Genomic DNA, 18,368 nt, shown 5'->3' with positions numbered 1-18,368 from the left:
AAAATGCAGAAAAGACAAGAGTTACCAAATACTTCATAACTACAAATATGCCAGATTTTACATACTTTCATTGCATACAAAAAACATTGTTACAACAAAAAATCCATCGTCCCATTAATACATTTCAAATTTATTGGCACGGTTCCATTATGCATACAGAATACTTTACATGGCAAAGTACATAATACAACATTTAGCTGACAATGTACAGCAGCAGCAAGTGATAAGATATGAATCTGGTGGAGTGGGGAAATACTCTTTAAAGACTGAATAACTCATAGAGGCAACATACACAAAGTCATTGACATTAATTACTGAAATAGCTTCTCACGAGCACAACTAAGCAATTGTATTTACTTAGTTCTTAACTTTAGTTCTTACCTTGAAAATGCATTATGAAGGTTCATTATTTAAATGCGCAGTATGGTCCCTAGTTTAATATAAACATACTATTAAACCAAATCCATTGGCTACAAACAGCCAGAGGCATATTTCACACACATTCAAGTGTCAAACGTGGTTCTCATGAATACAGTATATATTTGTTACACGATGCAACATTATGGCAGCAATGAAAGGCAACACAATGGTGCTTTCGGTTTCATATAGCTGCATGCAGCATGTGACACAATGCACACAGCATCATCCAATCATCTCCCCTGGCCTCTCCAAACACGCATCACCATGCACACTCGGGTTAGAATGATGCATCAATTCCATCAGTATCCTCAAGCACACAATCATGCAATGTATCACGTGTTTTAAGTAGTATCCAGGTAGACGTTCATTGGAGGCTCTACATTATTCACCGCGATGTAAAGAAAATGTATGGATTGCAGCAATTTGTCTAAGCAAACTTAATGAAATCCAAACAGTCAAATGGCAACAATTCATTGCATCACAAGGAGCGAATCATTCCTCCCTGCAAACACATGAAGTAACATCGCAAGCACGGAGTGTCATGCAGCCGTTGCAGCAGTGCAATGCACGGCACAGCACAACCTTGAGAGTGGCGTTCACAAACAAAAGGCTCGACCCCTCACTCCAGAACCGTTGTAGTTTCGCTCACAAATGGAGGGAGGTTTTTGAATGCACAAAATTTTACTGCGGACCCACAAGAGAGCTGCACCTTCCCGCAATAAAGCAATGCACGCGTTCCATCAGTCACAAGTATTTCATCACGTGAGATGCAACCAAACAGCTGCATGTTGTAGACAGCCATCCAGAACTGCCACGAATAAGCAACAGTTTTGTGAAAAATAAGATGAGTTTTAAGGTTTTTTTTTTTCCTCACATAAAGAAGGAACTGTGTTGTGATTATATTGCTGTCAGCTCAAAGGCCCAGCTGTGCAGTAGAATCCAGCAATGAGTTTGCTGAGGGCTGGTCCCAGGTTCCTGTGGATCAAGTAACAAAGACATTAAATGAGTAGATGTTTACAGCAAAAACTCCAAGCCACTCTAATCTGTGAAATTCCTTTAGAGCTCTCGCTCAGATTTCAACGTTGACACCAAAATTCAACCGTAAAGACCATCACGCACTGAATGCTGAACACGTTACATGTAAACGGTTCATGAATCTGTACATCACCATTGATGCTTGATCACGACACAACACAGGATTCCCAGTAATTTTACACCTCTCATTTCGTTCAATGTCTGTTCATGGCAAAAACATGCGCCCCGTTCCCAACTCACCGTTGCAGCTTCCCGCACTTGAAGTTGGCCAGAAGCTTCTCCCTTTCGGTGTCTGAGGAGCACTTTGAGTAGGCCGTCATCAGGCTGGAAGGCACCAGGACAAGTGGGAAACAATGAAAAACTCACAACGTAAGTGCCCAGAATAGCGAGGATAGGCAGGATAGCCGAAATGCCCCCGAATCTAGCAATTGGCGTGTATATGTGTATTTACGATGAATATACGTACGTATATAAATATATGTTTTGCTCAATTAAGTAGAGGCTGGCCCTTGCCATACCAATAAGGCACTTCGGACAATGGGTCAGTTCGCCAAGATAAATGTGCCCCATCCCACTGCTCATTTGGGCAAGAGGACAATAATTTGAATTTTTTTAAAGACCATACATTTGGAAATTGGTATGCAGTTTGCATTTGTGAATGCAATAATGAACAGGCTGTATTTGAGGTGTATTAAGGGCTGGTGAGTACCTTTGTGGGGTGGGGTATTTATCCATGATAGCGATGACTTTGTCTCCGCTTACGCCACTGAACTGCAGCAACTGCCGTGCAAACACCTCCTGAACGGTTTGAGCCTGAAAATCCACAAAAAACAAGGAAATGTGGACTTAAAGCATTGAGGTGAACGGGTAGCTCAGAGGGCTAATGTCCTCATCATAGCATTACACCAACAAGAGTGGCCACCAAACACAAAACAGTTTCCATTCAATCTAGATTGGAAGTTTTCGTGACTGCAGGGATCCATACTCTTTGGTTCTTTCGGTAAAGTCACGTAGGTAGAAAATAAAATAAATCACGACGTTTCGATTGCAACACAAGCAATCGAAACGTCGTGATTTAATTTATTTTATTTTATACCTACGTGACTTTACGGAAAGAACCAGAGTAAGTTTCCATTCATTTGCTTGAGTTTGATTAACTCAGGAAAAAGAATGCAATCTGCTAACCCTAGGTTTTAGGATGCTCCGATATGAATAATTTTAAAGCATATAAACCCAAATGAGGCACACCAGTGAAATAACAAGTGTTATGTTAATCCGCATCAATAATAATTTTGTCTTGATTTAATTCAAAACGAGGAAGGCGTATACTTGCTCAGATCAGTGGCCTGTACTGTGACCTAAATATAATAAACTGCTAAGGGAGTGTATTGCCTGATGCTGCACCACTTTGGATAGTAGGTTACTGTTACACAAGTGATTAAACAGTAAAAATCATAAAACTTAATTTTACAACAAGTGTTCATGATAAATGGCACAAACATAGCTGTGAAAACACTGGATGAATGTGGAAATGAAAGGCTGTATGTCTACAGTTATTAAATTAGCTAATATAGTGCTATATTTAATGTACCACTTTCACACAAGCACGTGAACGTGTGGCATTAGCAGAGGGGCAGTTATGACGCAATGGCTCCCTTTCACCTTATTGCTGGTGAAAAAAACCTCCCGTCTCCTTCACTAACCTCAAGTCAAAACCGACAATTCAATTCAAGCCACTTAGCCAAGTCGTGATTCTGGCCCAATATCTCGTGAGGCTGATGTGGCCAACAACGGTGTGGTACGTACCTTGTTTTTGGCAGCTCCCTGGTTGAACTCGGAAAAGGTGATGAGTGGCAGTGAATCGTCCACGGAACAAGGGCGGTCAGCTGGTAGCAGAGCTGTCCTCTCCTCCTTTGTACAGCTCATCAGCGTGTTGTGCTGCAAACGTGTAACAAATTCACCTCAGGTCCACATCACTTCATCGTTATCATTCACATTTAATATAAAAACAGATTTAGACAAGTTAGACATACAGACCACACAGTATCATGGTCAAATCAATAACACATCGCAAGCCAAAGAGAGTGCATAAGCTGTACTGTATATATACAAAACATCCTCAGTTAAAGACTGCTCTTAGATTTTGAAGTACAACAATTCCACATCTTCTTGGTTCTTTCGGTAAAGTCACGTAGACTCTGTCTTCTCGACAGACCTGTTCTCCACCTGAGGACGGCTGCTTGCGTTGTGGCCGAAACGTCGTGAGAATTATTTTATTATGTTTTATTTTTATTATTTTATTATTTCCATTCTACGTGATTTTACCGAAAGAACCAAGAAGATGAATCCCTGCAGTCACGAAAGCTTTAAATCGAAACAATTCCACAGTTTACGTCGGGGATGTGTTCCTGAAAGGTACGACGACGAACCAAAACAATCAAAGTGGTTTACAGGGTAGGTGGTGGAGGCTGAGAGGCGACGGATAACGAGAAAGGATGGATGATGCTGTCAGCGAGGTGAGTGTGGGTTGAGGTGATGGAAATCAGGTCGTGATATTTATAAAGTGACAATGTATTTGCAAAACAGCATAAAAGGGGGAGACGTAAATCGGGTTATAGCTGCACTGTATTTGATCACTTTTGGTAGTTTTTGTAAATTACTGCAGTTGGGTGCACTGGCATTCTTGTCAGATGTCACTTTTTTTCTCAATGTAGGATTTGCAATACTTTACCCGCACCTTTGATTAGCACGCTTGGCTACGTACGGTTTGAAGGAAGTTCAACATATACACATTAATAATGTGTAACTTTACACACATGAATGTGCCTAATAGGTGAGAATGTGGTCGAATGCGCTGAGGTTGTCAGGAATGTCCGCCGAGTACAGGAACCACGGACGGTGCGAGGTCCTCACCGCATACGCGTTGTGCAGATAGCGAGTCATGATGGTGAGATAAGCTGCTGACTCCCGTATGTCCCGGGTGCGTTTAATGAAGAAGTTATCCACCACCTGAACAGAAATAAATAACACTGGTCAAAAAAAAAATAAACATTTTTTTCTGGCCTGGACTTTTGCAGCTGTTTTAGACTAATTTCAGGGTGCTGATTACAAATCTGATCTCAGATTTGCTCTATCACATCTCATTTTATGCTATCGGCATAACCATTTTCATTGATTTTACCCGAAATTAACTCTTTCACTTATGATTGCAAGTTGTTGCGAGTCAGTGACTGCGTTAGTGTTAAAATATGGTGCTGTATTTTTAGGATAGTGTGTTTATAATATTATTTTATATAGATATCCAAATTTATTTAATATTTTTCTTCTGCAGTTTTTATTCAAAATGCAATATTTGATATCTCAAAAACCTGATGTGATAGACAAAAACTAATGCCAGATTTGGAATCAGCACCCCAAAATTACATTAAAACCGTTGGAATACCTTATGCCAGAAAAAGTGTGTCGACCAGTGCAATACAATCCCCAGCTCAGCACCATGGACTACTGGAGAAATACCCTGAGTCAGCATCTTTACCTGGTGTGGCATAAGACTATGAGGAATTGAGTCATTAACTTGTCTGAAGTGTCAGCGACATTGGACGGACTAAGAGCCGATGGAGGTCTTTTAAGAACATGTCTGAAAGACACACCAACGCTAGTTTTCAGAACTTATTAAATAAAGTAGTCAATCAACAAAGGCTTTCCACCCAGTCGTAAAAAGGGGTACAACAGAGAAAATCAATCTGAAGGTCACATGCGGTGTTGGAACCCCAACCACTTCCAAGATTTCTGGACCTGCATGAAAACATACGCTTTGGTTGGGCTCTCTAGAACTCCCTCTAGTCGAGGCCTCTTCCACCTGGAGAGGTTAGCAAGTCATAGTATGGCTGTACCTTTACCTTTTCAATCAATAAATCATAGACAATATCATATTTATTTTTATAAAAAGTAAAATGTTTATATTCTTGTTTTTCCCATACATGGGACAGGAGGTGACTCTTGCCTGTGTGTTGACCACGGCTTGCTGAAGAGTAGACTCTGGGAGGCTCATGTGTTGAGCCTTCTTGAAATCCTCCACCAAATAAATCCAGTTCCTCAGCCCGCACTTCTTCAGACGGAACTGTCAGGCGAGAAGTAAATGGATAAACAATATACTCTAATACCGAGTGACTTTACGTCCAGGCTGTAGATCTTAATTTGAAGCAATGCCTTTATTCAGATCGGAGCTTTTAAAACAAATGATCTAATTGGCAACATATAGCTGAAAAATATAATAATGATTTATGTAAATTCCAAATTGGGATTCCGGTAATGATGTGGGAAATTAGCACTTTTAAAAAGAGAGTGCAGTTAACTAATTTCATACAGATATTATGTAAGTTAACTACTGTATGTGCAACTGGAAATTTGGTAAATACAATGGCCATTCAGCTATCCAGCAACCCAAATGAAAACAAATGAATCCAAAATAATAGATTGTAATTGATGTATTCGTCAATTGCAATATTCAATTTGAGAAATATGTCAAACCAATATCCTGCATTGACATATGGAAACATTAACAATTATAAATCTTAGCATAACTTCATGAACAACATGTGATCATACTGGTTAGCCAAAAGCCACCGCTGTAAGGATGATCGGAGTTTGCGTCATGGTTTATGAAAACCAACGTATAAAGGTGACTACCATCTGACCTTTTGCTCCTTAAATCGCCCATCGATGATGCTGCCACAGAGGTCATCCATCCGCTTCCGCTCCACGATGTAGTCAAGCACCAGCTCCCTTGCTGCCGGTACCTTCAACTGGCCTGCAAGAATTCAGTCATTATTGGAATTTGTAATGTTCTGAGCCATGGTACAATGGTTAGCACAATTGACTTGCACTGCACGAATGTTCATGCTAAGGTGGCAGAAAACCCACCACCAATTGCTAGTCGACTGTTCCAAGGCACGCGAGACCACGGCAGCTTAGAACATAGCAGACCTCACTGGTTTATTTGTTCAGAAGATGTGCCACTTAATTGTCTCATCATAATCCTACCAAGTAAAGAACTGACCACACCTCTGATAACACAAGCCACAGCCAACCAGACTTTCTGTATTTCAGAATCAGGTGAATTATCCAAGTAACATTTACCAGTCATCGTAAGGCTGTACTCATGCCACACCACCAAGACCAGTGTTATCCCCAGTCCCAACAATAATTTACAGCACCGCGAAAAAACATTGATTATAAATTGTTTCTGACATTTGAGCAGCTAAAACATTAGTGTCAAGTGACGAGTATTTGAGGCAAGCATAATTTCTACTGCGGTATTTAAATTAAATATCGTTCACTCCATGTCTACCAAAAAGACAGCAACCATCCAAAGATCATAACAGCATGGAGAGACATCGAATTATTTTTGCTTGGTGTGTGTAGGGAGGGAACTCGCCCGAGAGGACTTCCATCCCGGAGATGAAGCGATGAAATCAGCTAGTGTGCAGGAGCTAGATGAGTTGTTGTATTGCGAGACTGTAATAGATGGCAGAGATATGGGAAGGCCTTCAGCCATCAGTAGATAAATGATGACCGCTGTTGAAGACGATGCATTGAAAAGGACAGCGTGTTTTATTTATCATGCACACACAGCTGCGGCCAGAAGCAAGGCCCGCAAACCAACCAGGGAGAGGCTGCACTCGCTCCTGAGCGGCCCACACGAAGTCACCCACGTTCAACTTCCGCACATCGAACTGCACTCCGTTCTTTTTGAGCTCGTTCACCAGCTCCTGCTTCATTGATCCAGACCTGAGAACAGAGGGGAGCCAATGCGCAACATAAGTTGGCAACATTTTCAGAAATATGCCAATTACGGTCAGACCACCTCCCAATGCTCAAATGTGCTCAAATGAGCATTGGGAGTGTAGAACTTCTTTTACACTGTACGTAACCAACCGTGCACTAATTGGTGGACCTGAACCAGCGGTTACACATTCCATGGAGGTGTCAATCCTACGAGAAGCACTGAAAACTTTCCAACAAGAGGTATTCTAATTATCGACCCAAAAAGGGGTGAAGCATGACCAGGATTTGAACTCACAACCATCATCAAACTTTATTTATCCAAGTTGAAGAATCCAAATTATATTCGCAAGGAAATTATGGTAAACTCCTTTGAAAGTTGAATGTTTGTACTTTTTAGACAATAGTAACACAAGTTATATTCAAAGTGCGGATATATGTCACACCACCGGAACACAATGATGCATACTTTGTGAATGATGTATACTTTGTGAATGACGTAACAGGAACAACCGTTACATTGCACTTTGTTAATTCCAAATGGAATATTCCTTATCGGTAGTAAGAATCACATCACCAAGGGCATTATCTATTATCCATGAACTGTTAAAAAAGCAGCCTTTCAATATATCCAGCAAAATAATAAAACACACCTACGATTAGCACACGTGGCGACGTATGGTGCGAAAGAAGTTCAACATACACACATACATGCAAAATGTATTTCAAAAATTAATCAGCTGTCCACGCACCCAGTCGTTTCGATGACATCAACACAAAGGATAATGTCGAATTCTCCCGGACGTAGAGTGATGTCAGGCACGACGGTCTTAGGCTGAGATGGTGGAAAATCATCTCGGGGTTCCATATCACGAGGAAGGAAGTCACGGTATGCAGCCACCGTCTGCTCTTGCGCTGTAACGCGCCTGGCCGGTAGGGAAAGCGGTGCCTTCGTCGCGATCACTGCTGTCCACGTTTCCTGCATCTATGATCATCCAACATTATCATTGATTAGAGTTGATTTAAAAGGGATCGTTTCAATTACAATCGTATAGCATATTTTTGATGCATTAACGCAAGACAACACATACACCATATACAAAAGTATTTTGATTGTAGATAAGTCTTAATTTTGCAAGATCATCATTGTCAGCTCTTGTCTTTCCACTGCTGGATAAAGGCCTCCACACAGTAACGCGATCCATCTCATTGCTGCACATCAACTGGTCATCCTCTTGGATGCATTCCCTCTATATAGGTACCAAACGAGCATTATATATTTTAAGCTGTTTTTTATTTCATACTTTAGATCACTGCATTCACAACATTTAATCATATCACTGGGGGACAGTGAATCATTACACCCTAATTATCTTAATCAACTCTAACGTGCTTAATACATCATCCAAATACCCACCTGTCATCAGAATGCACCCAGTCCTATGTCATACTTGGAGTAGACAAAGAAATACCTTGTCAATATATGTTAATGAGCAGTTAATCAATGCAATCACACATAAGATCGTACCTTTGGACCAGTGGTACCCACTTCTGCTCCCAAATCCTCGTCCGATTCTGTGAGGTCAATGGCGCCATCCGTGGCCGGGTACAGTCCCACGGTTTCCACAATGGTTGTCACGTTATCACTTCCAATTCCTGTCTGCTTACCTTGCAGAGCCTCAGCACAGTCTATCCTCCGTGCCAGCTCAATGCCATTTTCTGTGATAAAATACCTGCAAATGGGACATTAATTAAGTGACAAAAAGTGGTTTGCAATCGTTGATTTTATCATTAAATACCCCCCCACTACTTTTGCCAATATCAAAACGTACATGCCTATGCTTATGCATGTTGTACAGACATAAAAACTAAATATATATTTCCCTTAAATATGGGCAACATCATGAGTAAGAGCCATCTTACTCATGCCATTGTACAACGGCCAATGGCATATAGGCCTCAAGTAGATCGATGGCAATAATTGGAGATAAATTCATTTTATTAAGTCATAAAAGTCCTTTGTTTTAAAGAATACACATACTTACCATGCTCATTAATATCTCAAGTATTTGTGAAATTAATTAAATTCAATCTTCAATCAACCAATATATTTTATTGAACGAGTTAGGAGCCCATTCATATTCAACAATATTTCTGTATATGCATGGGACTGCTAATGATGTGTGAAACTAATTTTACCTATTTAAATGAACTTTTCTCAAATATATCAGCATCTTTTTGGTTTGTTTATTTTTGACGAAAAAGGGCCGTGGATCTGACCTTCACTTTAAAACTCCCACCCAGCCTTCACCTGAAAACCACAGAGACTAGGTTAAGACTAGGAGCCTCAGCATCAGAGCTGCAGTTTGGCCAATTCTGTGCACAATTGGGCATTTTTTAAAGCTGCTTTGAAATGTAATTCAGAAAAACGACCGGATATAAATAAATAATTCCTTTTTGGGCTCCTCTTTGGAAAAATTATGCCGGGAGTTTAGGCGCTATTTGCTGAAAAATAAATCGAATGACCTTGCTCAGCCTTGGCCTAGCCTCAGAAATTGTCACATATTGGATATTATTTGTTAAATCTAGATTGAAAACTCCTTTTGTTAGAACTGCTTTTTGTGTTTAGTTTATTGTCCTTCCCCCGCACCTCCGATTAGCACCGTTGGCTACGCACGGCACGAAAGAAGTTCAACATACATACATATGGTATTAGAATAAAAGGGGAAATGATTTGTTTTGTAGGTTCCTGTAAACATGGCTGAAATCGTTTAACGGCAAACAAAAATGAATGCTTTTATAAACGTGTCTGCGTGAATGTTCTCACTTGGCGGGATTGCTACACTTCTCCACGAGGCCTTTGCTGATGAGGGTTTTCATGGACGACCACGCAGAGTAACGCATTCCTGCTTCGGGCTGTTTTGGAGAAACAGGGCGGCAAAAAGTTATTTTTAAAAGATGTTCCCATGCACAAACTTTATGAATTTACAGTGAGCAGAAACTAGCAAATATGTACACTAGGGCTATAACATCCATATAATACAATCCTGTTGCAAATGGATTGCAGCAACCGAGCTTTCTTATCTACCCTATCTATTGTCATACAGAAAAAAATTTGCGTGTTATTTCTCCAAACATAGAAAAAAAAACCACGAACAGCATTGTGGTCTCTAATTCTCTTTCTCCTGTTGCCCTGATGAGGGGCAGAGTCAGTGGTGCACACGATGAAGTTAAGTGATGCTGGCCTCTTACAGCAAAGAAGGATGTTTCACAGTGAGGTTGGGCTTCCTGCTGAAGCTCAGGTTTGGTCATGAAGTATTTTCCATCAGGTTTCTATTGAGACACGAGTCACACACAAAGCATTAATAATGGAATTACAATGCAATATGGAGTATGTCCACGTGACACAGTGGTTAAGCTTATCAATAAGAAGTTGAGTCAGAATCAGCCCTTCATCCCTCTGGGGTCACTAAGTACCACATTGTGGGATGTCAACAGAGGATGTCTTATTTGCTCACCCTGTCATAAGAAAATGGAATCTCCTCCCTGTGGTTACTGCTCCAAGGCTATGACCTAGAGGTGAGCTCATTTAAGAAGGAAACTATTTTGACGTGAACCCTTTTTAAGCATCTTATAAGTGACTTCATGATGAAGTAATCTGCGGAAAATTATCAAAAAACCACTTTCCTATGTGAAGCTAGTTTCTCCATTGCACGGCCAAGATTCACGTTCCACAACGCTTAACTCATGCTTTCAACCCAGGAGTCAACAACTGACTGGAGTTTGAACTCTAAACCTTGTACAAGGAACTCTGCCACAGATCAGGAGCTCTGCTATAGTTAATCACCAGAATAATAAACGTAATTAAATTATGTTTTAAAATGTGTTAAAAGCAGTACTGCCATCCACAAAAATGTTGACATAATTTATCACGAGGGCAATGATATACCATCCCTGAGTTGTGTTAGCAACTGACTCCATTAATTATGTGCGCACTTTACATCAGACATTGTTATTTCTTTAAATAGGGTTTAGAAAACATTAAATGGATATTTATATTGTTTTTTATATTTTATCCACGAATGCCTTAGTGATCACGGCCCAGTGGGTTTGTTGAGTTTCAAAATCTATGTGTATACAACCTCGCTACACTGACATTCATTCCATCTGCTACAATGTGAACTCGACACTACGTACCTGCTTCTCCCAGTAAAGAGCCATGATCAAAGCATATCCACCTGATGACTTCTTAGGGGTGTAACCTTTTTCGTTTGTCCCCTCCACCCGGGTCCGCTTCTGTACAATGCAAACATCAACAAGTTGGCTATCTTAAGGTCAACACTCTAAAGCATTTCTGACTATCTTTCTGCAAAAAACCCTAAACAATTGCACAGCCAACATTTCCTTTCCAGAGTCTTTGTCTGACCATGTCACCCCATCTTAGGTATTGTGCAATGCAATCACAATTATGCTGGGGGTATTCTGCCTGGTAGCACAATTCTAGGTGCCATACCAACACCTGTTTCTCTTACAACCTCCATTCAATGCTGTAGGTATATACAGATGTATTAAATGGCTAAAAGTGAATATTATTGGTGCTTTAAGTGTTTCTTTGATAATTTGTACCAATATAAAACTACCATATCATTCCATTATAGTGTTTATTGAGTCAAATCAGTATACAGTACACGTAAAATGTAGGGGTAGCACATGATACTGATGATTCCTTGTCATGGTGATAATGGTAGACAGCTGTAATCTAGGGTAGAAATCTACACTGTACCAATGATCTGATGAGCATAAAATAGCCATGCAGTTTACAAGTTACTTTACTAAACCTAACTTAGAAAAAGTCCCAATGGTAATGGTGAAGATCCAATGGCTACTAATTTTAGCAGAAAGTATTATATAACAGATACAATGTAAACGCGTGGCATTTGAAATATGTGGACCGTGTCTCCTGAAATCTATTAAAATGTTCCCCTAATAAAACTTTGCTTCATAATCAACGTTTTTGTTCCAGCCCTGTTTGATGCGAGGTCTGAGTGGGGTGCTTACCAGTGGGGGTGCGTCCCTGGTGGAAGGTGCGTCATCGCTGCTGCTCATGCTGCGAGAACTCGGCACTATTACGTTCTTGGGATCTGGCATGAGCAGTTGGCAGATATTCATTTATTAGCGGGGCAATGGATGGCTTGCTCGCCTGCACTTTCACAGTTTTAAACTGAACATTAACCCAATGAAGGCATTGTTCTCATGAAAGAGTCACGTTGTCTTCAACAATACATTCCACTCCAGTAATGCTCATTATATCTGCAATAAAAGCAGATCGTGTGATTGTGCAGATTATAAATTATTGGTTGTCCTTGTACAGTGTAATAATCGCCAATGTGGGTGTTAGTTTTGTCTTGTTGTAGAGATCAAATGTTTAAAGTCAAGCTGGCAATAAATAAGAGCAGAGGGTCATTGTTTTGTAGACTTTAAGCAAGGACCAGAGCTACAGGAACTTTAGTGTGAAGGCATTCCAGGAAAGATAAAACTTGTTTTGCCACCACTTAGTTCGTTGTCATATTTGACTATGTACTAACTGAAATACCATGAGGAAAATGGGTAATTTGCAAATGAGAAACCAGGAGTATGCAAATTACGTAGTAATTTCGATTTAAAGCTTTCGTGACTGCAGGGATTCATCTTCTTGGCTCTTTCGGTAAAGTCACGTAGAATGGAAATAATAAAAAGAAAACATTATAAAATATAATAAAATAATAGATTTTCTTTTATTATGTTTTATTTTTATTATTGTATTATTTCCATTCTACGTGACTTTACCGAAAGAACCAAGAAGATTATGTAGTAATGTTTGTCAGCTCGGACTCTGGCTGGGGCATTGCTGGAGTTCTTGGTGGTTTTCAGTACAGAGGCTGGACACTGGAGTCTAGATTTGCGCTTTGTAAAACTAAGTGGATTGCAGTAGTTATGGATAGGGGTGTATTTTCTTATCACAGGCATCAGTGGGAAGTGATAATTTAGAGGCACTTTAGGACTGTGCATTTAGGTAGCACGTTGCACAATATAGGTGGTTTTGAGAAAGTCAAGAGATATTTAATTATATGGATGGATTTTGAGGGACAGCATAAATCACTCTAGATGTATAAAGATGCCAATTGTAGTATGACAAGATGGATGTCTGAAGTAGGAGTAATGAATTTAACAAAGATGCTGGAAAAGCAGCACGTGGATTTTAAACGCATGTGCATGTGGGGTATTCTAAGAATTTAATGGAAAGATTGGGTAAGCAACTTTAAACTTCAGAATAAAGACAATTGATGTTTAGGTGCATTCAGAAAGAAGACCTTGTAAAGAATGATAGGTACAGGATGGATGAAGGACATTGAAGCAAAAGTCAAATTGGGGCATACAGAAAATTGATGAAAAGGTCAGATGTCGACTAGGCAACAGCAGGTAATGGTGAGGTGTCGTGCAATCAATAGCATTGGCCGTAATGTCCTCTTCCATCTAACATACTATAGATGTCTTAATTTGGATAACAATCATAATTAATGAATGCACACTGAGACATGTTTACCTTTAAATAGAATACACTCCTTGGAATAAAGACACGTAAAATGTTGTTTACCATACCTCTATTCGATCCAGATTTTTGTGACTTGGCTTTTGTAGGGCCTGCTACATCTGCCATACGCTTCAGGTTGTGTATTGCAGCATCAGATCCTGATAGGTGACAGGACAATAACACAAGTGCTAATTAAAAAACACACCAACATTTTAATCCTACAATTTAAAAACACAATTCATATCAGTATGAATTACATAAAATATACATTGCTGATAATCTTTACTTTTCTTAACGAATATTTCCTGAAATATTATCCTACCTCAGTGAAACTCCTGCAAAGTATAATTTTCTAATTCGCAAAATGTATTAATTATCCTTGTGAGCTTAGATTCTGTGATCCTCCATTATCCAGAAATCCTCAAAGTTTTACGCATTTTACGGGTTGAGTGGACATTCCTAAAACATCAAAACAATAGAATTTAGATGTTTTGGGGCTTTCCAAAGTGGCAGAAGCAACATTCCCTAGCAGCCCAGATGGCTGCTGTAAATTATGTGCATCTCAGGAGCTGACCATGCTCAGCGTTGTATTCGGCCAACTTCTGATCCAGCATCTTGCAGATTCCATCTCCAAAGTTCTGTAGAATTTTTGCCTCCTTGCCATTCTGCAGGGGTAGTGGGTATTTCTTCAAAGAGCTCAGCGCCTGTGCAGAAAAGTTAAACATTAAGTAAATACCACATACAAAATGAAAAAGAGTTTAAAGAAAATTCTAGATTTTATCTATCTATCTTCCTGCTGAAAAAGGAGTGTGACTTTTGATATTCTCCATTGGTGTCTTAGACCCACTGTTAATAATTACACATCCCTTTGGCGGTATTCAGCCTCACCATTCACTATTGGTTGCTTGTAAAGTTGAAGTATTCTGCGGCACTGCGTTAGAATGCTCAAATCGTAGTGGAAGCTGTGAGTTCGAATGCTGTTCTATGGATAAATCATCCCCGAATCAGTATATTGATTTAGACCGGAGGAATGAGCAATAAAGCTCTTTTCACATTTGTCTAGGAGGGGCGGGTCAGAAAGTTACAATAACAAACAATACAAAAACCTACAGGCGTGTATTTTCCATCCTCGGTCAATAAAACGATTACCAATTTGTAAGAAGCCAATAGCTAATACCTAGCATTTGGTTGGTGAAGTGAACACATCCGCATATTAGCAAAAAGCCCCCATTGTTAGTAAAATCAGACATTTTAACATTCCATCACGGAGGTTTGTATTATTGTAATCTGTAAATGAGAAGCATTGCAATGCAAATAGTACACATAGCTTTGGGAAGCGGAAGTATAGCACAATAGCATTTTTCCAGTGACCAGGTCTGTATGAACTTGTGAACGGACAGGTATGCCCTCCTTGCATATCCGTCAACCAATACGGTTTACCTGTATTCTTGAACAGGGAAATTGAGTTTCCAGGTCCATACGGCGTACAGCCGTTCCAATAGGGGCAATTTCTGTTGTCTATTTGTTTGTGTTTCTCCCTTGCGATGGGACTTTGTAGGATGAACGTTGAGATGTTTAATGGCACGGGGTGACCAATAAGGTCTGAATTGGTCTGTAAGGTAGGCACTGATAAGGGGTTGACAGGTATTTGATTCTGAGGTGTTTCCTAAATTCAAATAACCGTGACATTCATTGTCTATTGTGACTTTTAGACGGATCGTCAATGTACATTGTGACAAGTTGAGTGATGTATTGTACCTCACGAATAGAATGCATACTTACGCAGCGTCTATCGTTCAGTGCACACAATGCACTAACTAAACAATGTTTTATTTTAGCTGCAGTGGAGAGTGATATTTGATCCGGTCCCAGTTTCCACCAACTAAAACCATTAAACTAAGACTATTACTGAGCTATTTTTATTTTACCAGGTAAGACCCACTGAGCTACACAGCTCTTTTTCAGAAGCGACCTGGCCACACATGATGGCTCAACGAAGCGGAGCTCATCACGTGGAAATGTCAAGCAGCCAAAATACTCTCTCTAAACGCGTGGCGTCCGTTCTAAACGTGGAGCAAAAATCCACGCGACCACGGGAAGATACACCGTCGGAACCTCCTTTGCCAGTAGAAAAATATGATAATTGTTTTTTTTACCCTTTTATCTGGCAACAAAACTAACACCTTTTTTACGAGGAGTCATGTTTTCATTGACCACAATACCTGCGGTCGGAATGCAAACAAAAAACACAACTCTGATAATGTATGCCTTGTCCTTGAAATTGATTGGTCCATATCCGATACAGCTTTTCTTAGAGCCTAGTGGCCAAAAGGCGTCATCTGGTCCAACACCATGTGAGACTAGGCTCTAAATAAGTATAACCCGTAAAAACAAAGTTTTTCACTCTAAATCCTTTATATGCGTGGCGGCTCGAGTCCTCTCGTCCTCTGGCTTGAGATGGCTGCCACCTATGGGTCAGATGATTGTCTGCCAGTATTAAGCAATTGGTAATTAAATATTTAATTTGTTTTCCCTAAACAGTGTAAAATTTTGGAAATTTTTTTTTCACGAACATTAATTGTCTCGCACAACGAGTCTGTGTGCAAAATGTCAGCTCGATTGGATCACGGGAAGTGGGTTAAAAAACGACCGAAAGATTTGCACGGTCGTAAGCAAGCAAGCGAACTTAATATAAAGGATTTAAAAAAAAGCTGTCTCGGGTGTGGACCAATCAATTTCAAGGACAGTGATAACATTATCAGAGTTGTGTTTTATGTTTGCATTCCAACCGCAGGTATTGTGGTCAATGCAAACATGACTCCTTATAAAAAAATGTGTCAGTTTTGTTTCCAGATAACAGGGTAAAAAAAACACAATTATCACGAGGAGATAGACCACGCAAGCCCCAACAGACGTCAAAAAGTCGAGATCGAACATTGCAACACCAGCCGAGATGCACCCAACAGCCTCGCCACCGCGGTGGGCCCCGAAACTCGTACCTCCTCGTACCTTCTGGTAGACGTAGTGGGACTTCTTGCCTTTGGAGGCGGCCTCGTCGCGCAGTTCGGTGAGCCACCTCACGAACAGGGCATTGGGCCCCGACGCTGGCACGCGGCCCTTGGCTCGTCCCGCTTCCTCCATCGATCACGAAGCCTTTGACCCCAGCTGAGAGGAAGCACAGCGCACATTTAAACAACGCGATCGATCGATTGATTGCGCGTCAAAGACTCAACTGCGGATCTGTAAACTTTGCACAATAGACGTTTGCGGGGCGCCCGTAGAAACTTAATTTCCTAAGGCACGCGGGTACATGACGCCTACAACTTTTAAACGTTATTCAATTGTCTCGGCAAAGTATTTGTTGCAGTGTAAGTGGCTGCTGCTGCTGCAACATTTCTACTTTACGATGTGCTACTTCGCCAGGATATATTAATGTGATAGCCGAGTCGCTTCTGAAAAAAGAGCTATATACATATACTGTAGCTCAGTGGGCTTTACGTGATGAAATAAATTACATATAGTTGAGTTTAGTTAATCTCAGAAACATGCCATCATGAGCAGCAATTCCAATGGAATTTCGACGAGCTAGTAAAACGTGACCGTGAATCACCGCTATAAAATCGTGAGGAAATTCTCTTGGATCCACGTGGACACTTAATGGACGAGGTAAAAGTGAGACGTACGCCTTTGTACTTTGACAAACACCACGCAGTAGGAGTGAAACTTTAATTCACCGAAACGCCCGCAGATTCCGAGGCTCCCTGCCGAGTTCACCCGCCTGAGGCCTACCCTAGGCTCCTGGCGGGAAATCCAGACAAAGGCCCCTTGCTCCCACGGAGTCAGCTTCACAGCTGCAGTGGATTCGCAGACGCATTATCTCAGAAACCAAGTTTATTGTTTTTGTTACAGTAATAACACGACACATGAACCTCAACAACAATACAAATCCTTAAGAGGTTGTTTTGGGCTTATTTGCGTCACATCATTACGCGAACATTTTAAACGACTGGGGATGACGCAAGACGTGACCGCCTTCGATTCCGGAATCGATTTAAAGTGAAAGTTTAAGGAATCGAATCGTAAATCTCAACAACGAACAAATGATTTAGCTAAAGTGAAATGCGGATTTTGTATATTTAAGAAACAATACATTAATATCTACATAGCCATGTGCTTTTTATGCAATTTTTGTGAAAGTTTTCACCGACAAAATTCGCGCCGAGACGCTACGGCATTCATAGCTGTCAATCCCTAATCTGTGCCCTACCTCATTACAGACCAATTCTGACCTTATTGGTCACCTCGTGCCACTTATACATCTCAACGTTCATCCATCAAAGTCCCATCACACGGGACAAACACAAACAAATAGACATTTAAAATAAATTTCTGCCCGTATTGAAACGGCTGTACGCCGCGTGGGCCTGAAAACTCAATTTCCCTGTACAAGATTATGGAGTATAAACCGTATGGGTTGACAGCTGTGGGTATTGCGTTCACGTCACTTGGGGCCGTCCATAAATGACGTCACGCGATTTTGGACAATTTTTGACCCCCC

At 40.6% G+C, this 18,368-nt stretch overlaps 1 protein-coding gene across 4 annotated transcripts; it reads right to left on the bottom strand.

Moving 5' to 3' along the window:
• Positions 1-114: 114 nt before the first annotated feature.
• On the bottom strand, positions 115-18,347 carry MUS81 (MUS81 structure-specific endonuclease subunit). 4 transcript variants are annotated; one of them, XM_061549771.1, is made up of 18 exons: positions 17,494-18,347; positions 16,820-16,975; positions 14,385-14,514; positions 13,879-13,968; positions 12,298-12,380; positions 11,437-11,535; positions 10,492-10,572; positions 10,067-10,155; positions 8,768-8,972; positions 7,992-8,224; positions 7,121-7,245; positions 6,153-6,265; positions 5,459-5,575; positions 4,369-4,464; positions 3,262-3,393; positions 2,165-2,268; positions 1,696-1,779; positions 115-1,395 (listed from the first exon to the last, which is right to left on the bottom strand). In XM_061549771.1, exons 2-18 carry the CDS (start codon positions 16,949-16,951, stop codon positions 1,329-1,331), a joined length of 1,980 nt encoding a protein of 659 aa, XP_061405755.1. In that variant the 5' UTR covers positions 16,952-16,975; positions 17,494-18,347; the 3' UTR covers positions 115-1,328. The 4 variants fall into 4 exon arrangements, with proteins under 4 accessions (XP_061405755.1, XP_061405754.1, XP_061405753.1 ...); XM_061549770.1 differs by having other exon boundaries at positions 17,545-18,347; XM_061549769.1 differs by having other exon boundaries at positions 17,600-18,347.
• Positions 18,348-18,368: the final 21 nt, after the last annotated feature.

This window comes from Lethenteron reissneri, chromosome 11, assembly GCF_015708825.2.
Source record: "Lethenteron reissneri isolate LAM-NWPU_2019-01 chromosome 11, ASM1570882v1, whole genome shotgun sequence".
NCBI lineage: Eukaryota > Metazoa > Chordata > Hyperoartia > Petromyzontiformes > Petromyzontidae > Lethenteron > Lethenteron reissneri.
This window is presented reverse-complemented; position numbering and strand designations above follow the sequence as displayed.

Excerpts from the sequence above, each read along its gene's own strand:
- MUS81 (XM_061549771.1), bottom strand. The coding sequence starts at position 16,951 with ATGGAGGAAGCGGGACGAGCCAAGGGCCGCGTGCCAGCGTCGGGGCCC. Across the intron at positions 2,269-3,261 it reads AGGGAGCTGCCAAAAACAAG|GCTCAAACCGTTCAGGAGGT; the intron begins GTACGTACCACA and ends GTGGATTTTCAG. Across the intron at positions 1,396-1,695 it reads AAGTGCGGGAAGCTGCAACG|GAACCTGGGACCAGCCCTCA; the intron begins GTGAGTTGGGAA and ends CTTGATCCACAG.